Below are 13,978 nucleotides of genomic sequence, written 5' to 3'. Positions count from 1 at the left end.
CTCTCTGTTAATAAAAAAACACTCAGGTACATGTTTTTCAATAAAGATTTTCAAATTCTTCCCAACGATAGTCCTGAAACAATTGCGAAAAATAATGCCTGAGAAACTGCTAAATGAAAAGAAATACACTCCAACAACTTTGCAACTGAGTGATACTGATGGGTCCTGAGGAAAGTAAATATGCTGCACATGATCAGACCACACATAAGTTGAATTTTATAAATTCAAATCATCGCTCAGGAAAACTCACTGCATTCAGAGGCATGATCTCAATTCCCCCAGACCTGAGCGAACTGTTCTCCTCAACTGTGGCCTTGCAATGCAGGCACTCCTGCCAAACAGGCTGTCATTATACAGTAAACAGACAGAAGATATTGTAGTGTTACAAAGTGTGGACATTCACAATTCCAGACCTCAAATCAGTGTGAATTGTACTTTCACTCAAATATCCTTCTATCATGCTATGCAACCGTCCTCATTTCCAAATATCAATCACATACTTCAGCTCATATCATTGAGCTTAGCTAAGATTCTGATAGTTATCTTACTTTTGTTGTTTTTCCTGTTGAAAGTTCTATCCTATTGATCATGAGAATAGGATTAACCATGTTAACTGATGAAAATAGAAATGTTAACTGAATTTTTGAGTTGAGTTCTTGGTTACCAGTCATGCAGTAAGCTTCACTAAGCTGGATAGGAAAGGAAAGGAGGATGGGTCAGTTATCCATCTCTCTCAACCCTGAGGGATTCTAAGTACAGGGCTCATCGTTCTTGTGTTATAGATTGTAATTGAGGGGGAGAAACCACACTTTGCTCCAGGAGATATATAAACAGTTAAGTCATTCAAAATCAACATTGTTCTTTATGGCAAGAAAAGGAAAATGGATATACGATTAATGATTAATCACAGGAGCTGGATTTCTATCCGAAATTAGATCTACAAATTACATACTCTCTCTTGTTAAGAGGCAGCTATGTTTCCAGAGTTCTTTTTGTATTTCTTCCACACCCACAGACTTTTCTTTAAGTCACTACTACACATCTCAACCATCATTCAAGAAAATGACAGTTATGTTTTATGGTCTCTAAAGGTTTTAGTTACTTTAAGTAATAGAGCCACAACCTTTACAATAAAAGGCATATTATTTATCTAATCTCAAAATCTGATCTGTCGCTCTCCATCTTGCCAAACAAAAGTGTCTTCCTCATCTCCAAAATTCACAGGCAGACAAAAAAAAAAGCAATTGCTTCACCTTTTGCTAAATCTCTTTTTGGTCTCAGCAAAGTACACAAATGATAGCCCGCTTCACAATTCTCTTCAATTCACATCCAATATGAAGCTGCTGCAGACTGACCATAACCACTGAATAATACTTTATATAATATGTCTTCATATAAATGTATAGTTAAATTGCCTGGAGGATTAAAATATTGCAATTGCGTTACTTAGATATTAAAATTGTGTGTTTGATACATTATTGCATCAGGCAGTTTCAGAATATTCAGCCATGTAACTTTAGCATATTAAACTCACAGTTTATTTTTAAAATAAAATTAATTATCACTTGTCAAAATTCATTTTTCAATAATCAGGAATTTTGATCTTCATAATCTAGTTAGTCTTTCAAAATGCTCCACTTTTGCAGGTAAGACTTGAGGTGATGAAAACCCTATGGCATCATAATGTTTAACTTTTGAATTTAAAATGGTGGATGATTTTTGCCATGTATTATATAAGGTTCAAATAAAGGCAATGGAAAACTGGTGAGAAAATTGCTCTTTCTCTCTCTCTCTAAGAGGCTTGCATGTAATCAGTTTCAGTTGATTTAACTCAGCTAGAAATGGATGTTGCCATAGTATCAAGCTGACCTTAATGACTAGCAGCCTTACTCAGGAAAAAAAGATGACCATTGAAATGGATAAAAAAAACACACTGGTTCAGGAAGAAGCATTCTTTGTAGTTTTCGGCCATGGTTAAGGCAGAAGCTGTGTGGGAATGTGTAAGCTGCTATAAAAATCTAAGTTTATTTTTTTCTGGACAATAAATTAATTTGCCATATCACATAAGAATTAAATATTTAGAAAGGATCAAATTTTGGGGAGTTTGTAAATTTTGTGGCTTCACAGCACAGTTCCCCAAGCTTTAACAAATAACCTAGGGTGGCAATCCATAGCAGTATGGAAGGATCACTGCATTATCAAAAGCTTTGTCTTTCAAATAAGGCATTTTTGATCAGTGCCCATCTTCTTATTTCGCTGGATGTCAATGATATGGCAGTATTATTTAGATCAAAACAATGATGTTCTCCCCATATCTGCGTGGGTTGCCTCCAGGTGCTCCAGTTTCCTCCCACAGTCCAAAGATGTGCAGGTTAGGTGAATTGGCCATGCTAAATTGCCCATAGTATTCAGGGATGTGTAGGTTAGGTGCATTAGTCAGGGGTAAATGTAGAGTAATAGGGTAGGAACTGTCTGGGTGGGTTACTCTTGTGGACTTATTGGGCCGAAGAGTCTGTTCCCACACTGTAGGGATTTTATGATGAGTCTCTGGAGGTTAGAATCAGATTCAATAGGAGCTTTTGAAAGCCAGTTGGACATGTACTTGAAAAGTACTAATTGTGTTATTATGGGCAGTAAGCTGGAGAATGGAGCTAAATTGACAGCTCTTTCAAAAAGCCAACCTACTCTTGTTGGGTCTTTGTAAGATTGTACATTTCTATCAGTACTCTGGTCAATGTGCTGCCCTCAATATGAACTGGACAGTTCAAGGAAAAGGTTCAGCATTTCCTCAGAAGAACATGAGATGGACAAGTATGCTAGCTCTGCCTGGGACACTCAAAGACTGCTCTTAAATTGAAATAAATACTTCAGCAGCACAACTAATTGGCCACAAACCATTTACTACTTGCAAACTCTACTGTATATAAGCTGGCTGTCAGGCTTGCCACAATAATAAAATGACAGCACTTGAAACATATTTTCTTGGTTGGAAGACATTTTGAGATGCTCAAAAGATATAAAATACACTATACAAGTCCCCATCCCTTAGTCACACTTCCTTCTTTATTTCTTAATATCAGGTTTCAACTGCTTTGCCCAGCTGCAGCAAAGGCCCACAAGGTAGTTCTCTATGATATAGCTACACATTTTCCCAATAAAGTCAGGTTCTTGAACAGACTGACGACATGCGGGAAGACAGGCAAGAACTAGCTACGATAGCCTGGTCACGCAGTATGGACATAGACACTGGATCAGGACATCTTAATATGATGCTGGGAATGCATAAACATAGATTACTAAAATTGGCAATTGGAAGATTTGAACAAGTCCATGATTATCATGTATTTACTGTGTAACTCTCTGAAATGCAATGGTCAAAAGAACTGAACATTTTCTGCTGTTCGCAAAAACCCAAGTGACCTTAGGACAAAACCTTTGAAAGGGAGATAAAGGAATGCATAAAAGCCTATTATTGCTAGAAAAATAGACTACATTTTGGAAGAGATCTAATGCTGAAAGTTGTCCAGCAATAGCTTCTGGACTTTTAGCTTCTGTTTTGCCACAAACTTTAGAGTTGTTCAGTTATGGAAAGGTTTACAAGAAGACAATGCTACCTCTCTTGCTCTCAGGAGATAAATGACAACCATTAAAGAAAAATAGTTAAAGATATCTCTCCGTGAATATCTTTTGGGTACTTGAGGAAGTTCCAGGAATCAATACTTCTAAGGACCTCAAACTCTGAAAGCTGAACCGTTAACTCAGTCATGGGACCTAGGTCTAACCGACATGCACCCGAGCAAAGGGTCTTCCAACGCTCTGTGGCCGACTGCAATGTGATCACGGTCCATGAGAAACTGAAGGAATTGTGAAAATTCTGATCTATTGAAACTGAAGGAGGCAGAAGACTTGGTTATTCCATATCTCCAGGTTTGCGTAATATGAGACTATGATGGCAGTCTTCAGGAAACTTTGCCCCCTTTTGACTTTCGGCTCTTCCTCCTTCTATTTGGAATACTGGAGCATAAGTACACCATTTGAGCTTGCTCCACACTCTAGATCAATGCTGATCCTCTATTTCAATGCCATATTCCTGCATCATCCATTGATACCATTAGTAATTAGAAATCCATCAAGCTTTGCCTTGAACTTATTTAGTGACCTAGCTTCCACAGCCCTGTGGGGTACAGAATTCCTAGGATTTACCACAGTCTGACTGAAGGTGTTCCTCCTGATCTCAGTTCTACATGGCGTGGCTTTTATTCTGAGATTAGGTCCCCTGTTTCTTGACTCAACAGCCAGGTCAGACATCCTTTCCGCAACTACCTTTGCTTATCCCTTTAAGGATTACATTCAGAGTCAATCAGGGCACCACTCATTCTTAAAAACAGGCCCAGCATCCTTGATTTCTCCTCATGGGACAATGCCACCATCATAGGAATCAATCTGGTGAACCTCAGCTGCATTCTCTCTATGGCAAGTGTATTGTTCCTTAAACAAGGGCTCCAGTCCTGTCCACTAAACTCCAGATGCAGTCTCGATAGTGCTGTGGCATGTCTTCCGTGCTGCTGTAGAAAAAGAGGGTTCCCTCTGTGCAGAAGATTTAATGCCTTCAGTCAAGACCGTCTGGATAGAATTACATAAAATATACAAAACAGAAAAAGGCATTGGCACAACAAATCTATGGTGGTGTTGATACTTGACGTGTCTCCTCCTATTCCAGCTAACACATACAGGCTTTAAAACATATTTTTCTCTGAAAAAGACTGAGGCAAAGGAATCAAAGCAATGGGAAACCTTTCCAATGAATTTATATATTGGTACCAAATGTATTGGTACAAGTCATGCTGGTGTAAGCCAATGATAACTTGCAATTATTCAGCACCCTTAACAGAGAAATGGTCCCAAGAGACAAACGAAAATATATACACCTAATAATTGATAATAACCATAATCATCCACCCCATGATGTATTCACATAGAAGATCAGAATCACTGGAAGGGCAAAGTGAAATTAAGAATTTTACCTGTTGATAAGCTCTGTAAATGACATCAAATGTGAAGGCTTGAGGCATTTCACTCGCCCTGTATTTGGCACGTTCTAATGAATGATCAAGGTAGCTTTCTGGGTTGGTTGCAACGACTGTGGAAACAAGTGGTCTGATAGCTCCTGCGGCCTAAAAACAAAGAGATGCAGCGTTATAGTGCATTTTCCTTGTGGATGGAAGGAATGGAAACTCAGGTAACGAGCTTCAGCTTGCCACCCAAAAACTCATTTTCATTGTCTAAAATAAAACATCCATCACAAATGTTGATATATAATACGCATTAGTTATGGAAATTATGAATTCAAATGAAACATCGGGCACTGATATTATATGAATACATTTTTTTTAACATGCTTGAATAGTTGGATGAAAATATGGCATTTTTCAGTATAATATTTGCTACTCAAAATCTAAGACTGCTGTAATTATAACTGACAAGAAATTGTTAAAGACTGAAGAGTATAATTGAAACAAAAATGCAGTTTACATGAGATAACAATTGGTGTAGCTTTGCCATTCCTGCTCTACTTCAAATACCTTGTTCCTGAGTTTTTTATAAACTACCTTTGAGGACAGAAGGGGTCTTTGGTTTCACACCTCGTCTGAATGACAGCACCTGACAGTAACTTCCTTCATATTGCATCGAAGTACCAGCCTGGATGAGGTGCTTAAAGTGTAGTTTCATCCTTGAGCTTCTCTGCAGAAGTGGCATAGTGGCACTGAACCACAGTTGATATTTCCAATGCCTTTATTAACTTGCACCAAATATCACATAAACGGAGGAAGGATGCTGCCGATGACCAGGGAGATCAGAACCAGGGGGTCACAGTCTAAGGACACAATGTAGGCCATTTAGGACTACGGAGAAATTTCTTCAACCAGACAGTGATGAATTCATCTAACTCTCTACCCAAGAAACTGGTTGAAGTCAAAATATTGACTGTTTTCAAGAAGGACATAGATGCAGTTCTTAAGGTCAGAAAATTCAAAGAGTATGGGGAGAAAAACAGAGATAGCCAAGTTCTTGATTGCCAAGGGGATCAAAGGTGACAGGAGAAAGCGGGAAAATGGGGTTGAAAAACCTGTCAGTCATGACCGAATGGTGGAGAAGACTTGATAAGCCAAATAGCCTAATTTCTGCTCCTATGATTTATGTTCTTATAAAGCAGGAACAGGATATGGATTTGGATGTTGAACTAATTCAAAGGGCCGAATGTCCTACTCCTGCTTCTATTTTCTATGTTTCTGCCACATACTGCAGCAAAACAAAGTGACCAAAAAAAGGCTAAGTTGGATCAGTAATTTTGGTGATCTGTAAATATGAAGTAGAAACTAATAAATGAAAGCCAACATGTATTTGTTCAAGTCAAATCATATTTGACTAAAGTGATTGAGTTATTTGATGAAGTAACAAGGATGTTTGCTGAGTGTTAGTGTAGCTGATTTTGTGTACATGGCAATTTGTTATTAATATGGAAGCCCAAGGTAATAAACGGGCAGTGGCTGGGTGGACACACAATTGAATCTGGAACCGAAAGCAGAGAACAGTGATGAGTGGATGCTTTTCAGACTTAAAGGAAAGGTTCAGTTATTCTCCAGGAGTCTGTACTGGAACCATTACTTTTTGTTGTATAATTGTGACTTGTGCTGTTTTGTTCCAAACTGCAGATAGTAGGAGCAAAGCTGAAGTAAAACAGTAAAGTGTGGTGGGTCAACACCAAGCATAGGTTTTAAATGTTTGTGGGTTGGAGAAAGGAGATACAGAATGTAAGAACAGCAGCACTGAGTACAAAAGCAAGGATGTCATCACAAACCTGTCTCAAACCTGTGTTAGCACAGCACACTTCAGGAAGGAACGTGATGGCTTTAGAGAGAAAGACTGCAGAAAATATTTACATGGATGCCTCCTGCATTGAGGACTAAAGCTACATGGACAAATGAGAGAAGCTAGAGCAATTCACCTTTTAGAAGAGAAGGGTGACAGAAGGTGTAATGGAGGAATACAAAATCATGAGTAATCTGTTTGCATTGGGCAACAGTACAAGAACTAGAGAACACAAATTTAAAGCATGTGGAAAAAGAGCCAAAGATGACATAAGGAACAACTGTTCCCTGTAATGAGTGCTAAGGATCAGGAATGCATCACTTAGAGTTTGTTGAAGGCAGATTTAAATGTAATTTTCAGTAGGAACTTGGATTAAAGTCAGAAGGGAAAATAAAAATTTTCAGAGCCATGGGAATGGACAGGCAGTGGAATTAGCTAAATTGCTCTTGCAAAAAGGTCCTCAATAGACTAAATGGCCTCCTCCATTGCTGTAATCTGCAATCATTCTATGATCCTATGAGGAAACAAAAGACAAGGATAGTAACTGAATTCAGGAGGACATTAGCTGACTAAAGGGCAATAAAGATCACAGATGAAGTTTACACAAGGTATTGAAGAAGCAGTGCATTGTACAAAAGATGGAGATGAGTCAATATAAATGAAATGAGACAGAAGCACTTGAAGATGTACACATACGAGTGTTTTGAAAGGCAGACCGAAACAATGACTTTACCAATAGAGGAACTGAATACAAGCCCAAAGAAAACATGCTCAACTTTTTTTTTTGAAAATGGTTAGATCCTTGTAATCATAGTATTTTCAATCCTGAACACCACACCTCAATAAGAATGTGAAAGCTTAAAGGGATTGCATTAAGGTGAATTAGAAAATCACCTCCATGGGTAAGAGGCATCAGCTGCATGGTGAAGCTTGAGCCATAGTCTGTAAAGAAGAGAGGTTAAAGGAAGATTAGACAGAAATGTTCCAAATCATGAAGACCTTCCCCCAATGCATCAAGGTTGGTAATGCGAGGACACAGACATGAGGTAATTGTTAGAATAATCAGAGATAATACAAGGAAAGTGTGTGGTTATGATCTGGAATGACTGGCAGAAAGGGAAACAGAAGAAATAATACTTTCAAATTGGTATTGGACAAAAACAGCAACTTGCCTTAATTGCGCTTTTGAAGGTGTTAACTCATCACGTGACACTCCACAGACAGAATTACATTATGAACTCAACTGGTACCACCAGACCAGTCAGATCCCTGAATTAAATCTGAAAAATCATGTGTTTACTTTTAAAATCTTAGTTAATGTAATAGTCATTCATTGAATTATAGTCACACAAGGATGCAGAGTTTCTTTAACAATAGTGTAGAATTTTATTACACAAGATCAAAACTGAAAAAACCTACCTCGATACGAAAGACAGAAAATCTTAAAACACTGGAGCGTCGGAGGCTGAGGGGTGACCTTATAGAGGTTTATAAAATTATGAGGGGCATGGATAGGGTAAATAGGAAAAGTATTTTCCCTGGGGTTGGGGAGTCCAGAACTAGAGGGCATTGGTTTAGGGCGATAGGGGAAGATATAAAAGAGACCTAAGGGGCAACTTCTTCACACTGAGGGTGGTACATGTATGGAATGAGCTGCCAGAGGATGTGGTGGAGGCTGGTACAATTGCAACATTTAAGAGGCATTTGGATGGGTATATGAATAGGAAGGGTTTGGAGGGATAGGGGCCGGATGCTGGCAAGTGGGACTAGATTGGGTTGGGATATCTGGTCGGCATGGACAGGTTGGACTGAAGGGTCTGTTTCCATGCTGTACATTGACTCTATGACCTAAAAATTGAAGTTTCAGCCTACTCGCCAACACCATCACTTCAGTGATTCAAATCCAAAGAATTTAGATCTCTACATCAAATAATGTTCAACTTAACTGATTCCCCCCAGCTTCAGTCCTATGGAGTATTTTTACATGAATATTTTCAATACTGATAAGTTAGACTTTCTCACCTGCATACTTCTAACCAAACATTCCAGGTCTGGACAGTGCACTAACATTTCTACTGAGTTAAAAATCACACAACTGGTTATAGCCCAACAAGTTTATTTGAGAGGACTAGCTTTATGAGCACTGCTCCTTCATCAGGTGGTTGTGCCATCATCAGGTGCCCATTACCACCTGATGAAGGAGCGGCGCTCTGAAAGCTAGTGGACTTCCAATTAAATCTGTTGGATTATAACCTGATGTTGAGATTTTTAACTTTGTAATCCCTGGATAGGCAGAGTAAACATTGAAGGAGATTAGCTTGTTTTCAGTTTAGAATAATTTAGAGTCATGGAGTCATTTCAGCACAGAAAGAGGTCCTTTGGCCCATCGCGTCCACACCAGTCATCAAACATCCATCTATTCCAATCCCATTCTAAACCCCAGTGCTTAACCCATAGCCTTGCAAGTACATTTCAAGTATGGCATTTCAAGTACACATCTAAATACTTCATAAATGTCTTGAGAGTTCCTGACTCTACCACCCTTTTAGGCAGCGAGATCCCTCAAGGTGAAAAGAATTTTCCTCAAATACTCTTTAAATCACCTGCTCCTTAACTTAGAAATGTATTTCCTATATTGAACCCTCTAATAAGGAAAAAGGTGATTCTCTATCTACGCTCCACAGAACTTTGTACATCTCAATCAGATCCCCCACGCATGCCTGTCCCTTTAGCCTTCTCGGCCTTAAGGAAAACAAACACAGCTTATCTCGTCTTTTCTCACAGCTGAATCATTCCAACTCAGGCAACAACCTGGTTAAAAAAATATTCAGAAGAACTGCGTATGATGAACGTCAGAAGCAAAAACAGAAATGGCTAGAAAAACTCAGAAGGTCTGTCAGCATCCATGGAGAGAAAGCAGCGTTAACATTTCAAGTCCACTTGATATCAGTCAATCAAGCTAACTATATAGTAATGGCCGTGGAGTTCTGAAGAAGAGTCCCAGGACCCAAAACGAACAACCTTGTGAATCTTGTCTGCATCCTCTCTAGTGCAACCTCATCCTCCTATAGTGTGGTGTCCAGAACTGTACACAGTTCACCAGCTCTGGTCCAACTGAAGTTAGCTCCATTACAAACTCCTTGACCTCGTATTCAATGCTTTGACTCATAAAAGCAAGCATTCCATATAATTTCTTAACCATATTATGTACCTGCAATCTTGCCTTCCTGTGAACCTCGTAATTAGGTCCCTCTGAACCTTTGTAGTTTCCAGGGTCTTACACTCAATGTACTCCCCTGGCTTGTTAGTCCTACCAAAATCCATCATCTCATATCTTTCAGGATTAAATTCCACTTGCCACTGTTTCGCATATCTGACCATATCTTCTATATCATCCTGTGGTCTAAGGCTTTCCTTCTCACTATTTACCACACCACCAATTTTTGTGTCATCAGTGAACTTAGTGATCAAACCTCCTATGACCATGTCCAGATCATAATATACCCAGCAGGCAGGAAGGGACCAGTGCCAAAACCGATTGGAAGCCTGAGTCCAGTGGTGTACAGTCACAAAAACACCCTTTGCCCTTTGGGTGAAAACCAAATCTGCCTATGTTTCACAGTGAGGGACCATCTCATTAAAAACAAAAGGAAAATAAAAGTATGATCGATCAAGGCAGATTTCAGTTTGAGATCTGACTTGTCGAGTAGTATCATCAGCTGGGATCACAACAAAAGATAATCATTCTTAAAAATCTAACTAACTTAAAAATTTCAAATTAAATAAAGTCATGCCTGCTCATTGTGCTTGAAATCTGCAATCTGCTTGAGTTGACTCAAGTGATGGGACAGAAATGAAAAGAGACAATCTCTGTCATGACATAAATGTGAGATCAGAAGATCATCTCAAGATCAAAAATGACAACAGGGTTCTTTCGACCTCAAACTTTTGCCATACAGAGTGATTGATTTGGCAACTAGGCGAAAGAGTTTGTGAAGGGTTTTGTACAGTGATTTTAGTCTTTCCAAGATTTAGTTAGAAGAATTTTCTACTAATGCAGTACTGGATGTCAGACAAGTAGTCCAACACTATAAACACAATGAAGGGGCTGAGCGACAGAGTCGTAGAGATATACAGCACAGAAACAGACCTTTTGGTCCAACTCGTCCATGCCAACCAGGTATCCTAACCTAATCTAGTCCCATTTTCCAGCATTTGGCCCATTTCCCTCTAAACCCTTCCTATTCATTTACCCATCCAAATGCCTTTTAACTGCTGTAATTGCACCAGCCTCTACCACCTTCTCTGGCAGCTCATTCCATACATGCACCACCCTCTACAGAAAAAAATGCCCCTTAGGTCCCTTTTGTACCTTTCCAGTCTCACCCTAAACGTATGGCCTCTAGTTCTGGACCTCCTCACCCCAGGGAAAAGACCTTGCCTATTTAGCCTATCCATGCCCCTCATGATTTCTCATGACAGAATGCAAGGCCTGATCAGGATGCATGTAGAAACTGACACTTTGTTTTCAGATGATGTCACTGAGGGGGGAGTGTGTACGTGCAAAATAGAGGTGAGGGCTGGAGGACAAGGATAGATCCTTGGGGGCAACCAGAGGTAACAACACAGGAGCAGGAATAAAAGCAATTACAGATGGCTCACTGACGAGGACTTCTTAGAGAGGCATCAGGGAAGGATTGTGTAGTAAATCATGAGGAGAAAGTGAGGTCTGCAGACGCTGGAGATCAAAGCTGAAACTTTATGGCTGGAACAGCACAGCAGGTCAGGCAGCATCTAGGGAACAGAAGATTCGACGTTTCGGGCACATGCAAACAGGTCAAGAAATGATAGCCACATTCCATCTTATTATGTTGACCTCAACAAGGTTGGCAGAGGTTGCACCCTTAACAGGGTTGAACTGAATTTGCAGCCTTTATAATGTCAGTAGCGTGATTCAATATCTGCAGACTTCCAGCTCTGCTATTCATAAATGCATGGTATATGAAGAGAAATTGAGCTTAGTAAAAACAAAGGTACCACGACAGGTAGTTCTTTGAAAATGCCAAAGCTGCATTCCCGCGGGATGCCGTGGGAAAATCACGCAATTATAGATAATCGTGTAATAGAAAGAACGGGACCTATGGGGGAAAACAGGGTTGGGGCGAACCACTAAAAATACCAGTAAAAATAAAAACAAAAATGGTAGTTAGCCTAACATCAACGTTGGCAGTGTCTAAGCAAATGTTGTAACTGACCCATTGTATGCTAATGTATAGTGCAATTCATTCGAATCTTTGACTGATTACTCTCGGTTGCCATCTCTACCTGCTAGCTGCACTACATTCTAGCCAGTCTCCTGATCCTATTCGATGGTAACACTGCACAAGTTGGATCCCAGAATGAAACCTGCCTTGATAGATCAAGGGCTGAATCTTAATTTCTTTTGTTATATGTCAGTTTTGTCAAGTTGTTCAGAGGGTTTCACATCATGATGCTTGAGGACATCTATCATTTTCCAAAACGTGCCTGATTTATTACCTACCCCATCCTTTGATGCTCCTCTCACACATTCTGGCACCATCATACCATGTGCCATTTCCAAAACAACTTCCTGGATATCGTGGAATTGACCAACATCCATGGTACAGCACAGTTTTTAAAAAAGATATTGTGCACCCAGAGAAGAGCTAGCACTCTGAAGCTGCCCTACATGGTCCCTGACATTGGTGCTGGATGTGGCTGGCAATAGAAAATTGGTGCCTCTCTTTGGGGACAGGGACATAGAGATGCTGCTGATGGGGATGGGGTGATGCAGAGACAGAATGTCCTTTTCTCCCAGGCCAACAGAGAACACCAGCCTGGACTAGGGTTACCATCCAGGCCAGTGCAGTCTCTTCCGTCTGAAGGAATGCAGAGAATGTAGGCAGGAGATCAATGACCTTCTCCACTCTGCCAGTGAAGGTGCCATTATCTTCTCTTTGATACCTCACACTCATTCTCTCTCTGCTACTGTACCCACTATTTCCTGCAACATCTTCCCCACTCACTCTCATCTTCACTAACACTGACCTTGACTAACCCTGAATCTCTTCTGCAAGTCTTATTCACCCCCTCAGGTCATCTCCACACATGCACCAAAAGTAACAGTGTGCCATCCACCTTTCTCTCCCTCACCCACTATATGCAGTGCTTCCTGACTGACCATGTCCAAGCCCCTGTACTGGCATTCTCTTTGCAGTTGGTTACCTTGGTGATTAGTCACTGAAACAGATTCACATGAGTCTGCAAATATTCTTTAACATCTAACATATTTTTTAATATTAGAGAAAAAAGCTCTTAATACAAACAAGAAAGCCAAGTTTCAAACTGCTCTGCTACACTGTCCTTTTACGGTTCGTCAATGCCAATGAAATTTCACTCTTATCCCAAACCTTTAAATTTTTTTTTAAAATTAACAAATTGCTCCCAGCTTCTTGTCCTCAGGCTGTAGAGACACTATTGTGATACTTTTCCAAGTCCACTCGCATGAACATTTCACAATACCTTTCATGAAGCTCTTCATGAGAAAGTGCACAAGCCGACTGACCACGTAATGCCAAGGAGCCATCCAGTCCTCCGTGCACCATGACACCTCGTGCCAGGGATGAGAATCGTGTAACACGAGTTCACTTTATTTAAAAAACGGTGAGCAATTCACAAATCGCGTTATGGACAAGTCAGGTTTAAAAAACACGTGTTATCGGAGAACTACCTGTATTATAAACCCTTGTACATACTGCAGCATGAACAGGCTACGATACTACTTCTTAGGTTATTACAGGTCAAGATACCATTTATTAGGTTATTATAGGCCAGAATACCACTTACTATGTTATGACAGGGCAGGATACTAATGAGATTAATATACCACTGCTCTCAGTTATCCTATGTACGATAATGTAACGCTCTTGAACATGGTGTTATAACTAGAAAACTTAGGCCAGACTCTGAGTTATTTGCCCTTGGTTAACTATGGTGCTAAATACGCAAGATTAAATCTTTGCAATGCAGGAAGAATGGAAAATCAAGGCACCACAGCACAAGGTTATCTCTATATGTCAGATTACTG

General features: G+C 39.9%; 1 protein-coding gene across 1 annotated transcript in view; it reads right to left on the bottom strand.

Moving 5' to 3' along the window:
• crppa (CDP-L-ribitol pyrophosphorylase A) overlaps positions 1 to 13,978 on the bottom strand; it is a 249,821-nt gene that overhangs the window by 183,843 nt on the left and 52,000 nt on the right. The window contains exon 3 of the mRNA XM_043689823.1: positions 5,025 to 5,174. Within this exon, the coding sequence (XP_043545758.1) occupies positions 5,025 to 5,174 (150 nt within the window). The remainder of the gene's footprint in view (positions 1 to 5,024; positions 5,175 to 13,978) is intronic.

This window comes from Chiloscyllium plagiosum, chromosome 5 (genome assembly GCF_004010195.1).
Source record: "Chiloscyllium plagiosum isolate BGI_BamShark_2017 chromosome 5, ASM401019v2, whole genome shotgun sequence".
In the NCBI taxonomy this organism is placed as follows: Eukaryota; Metazoa; Chordata; class Chondrichthyes; order Orectolobiformes; family Hemiscylliidae; genus Chiloscyllium; species Chiloscyllium plagiosum.
Note: the sequence above shows the minus strand (reverse complement) of the source record. Positions and strands in the feature narration are given on the sequence as shown.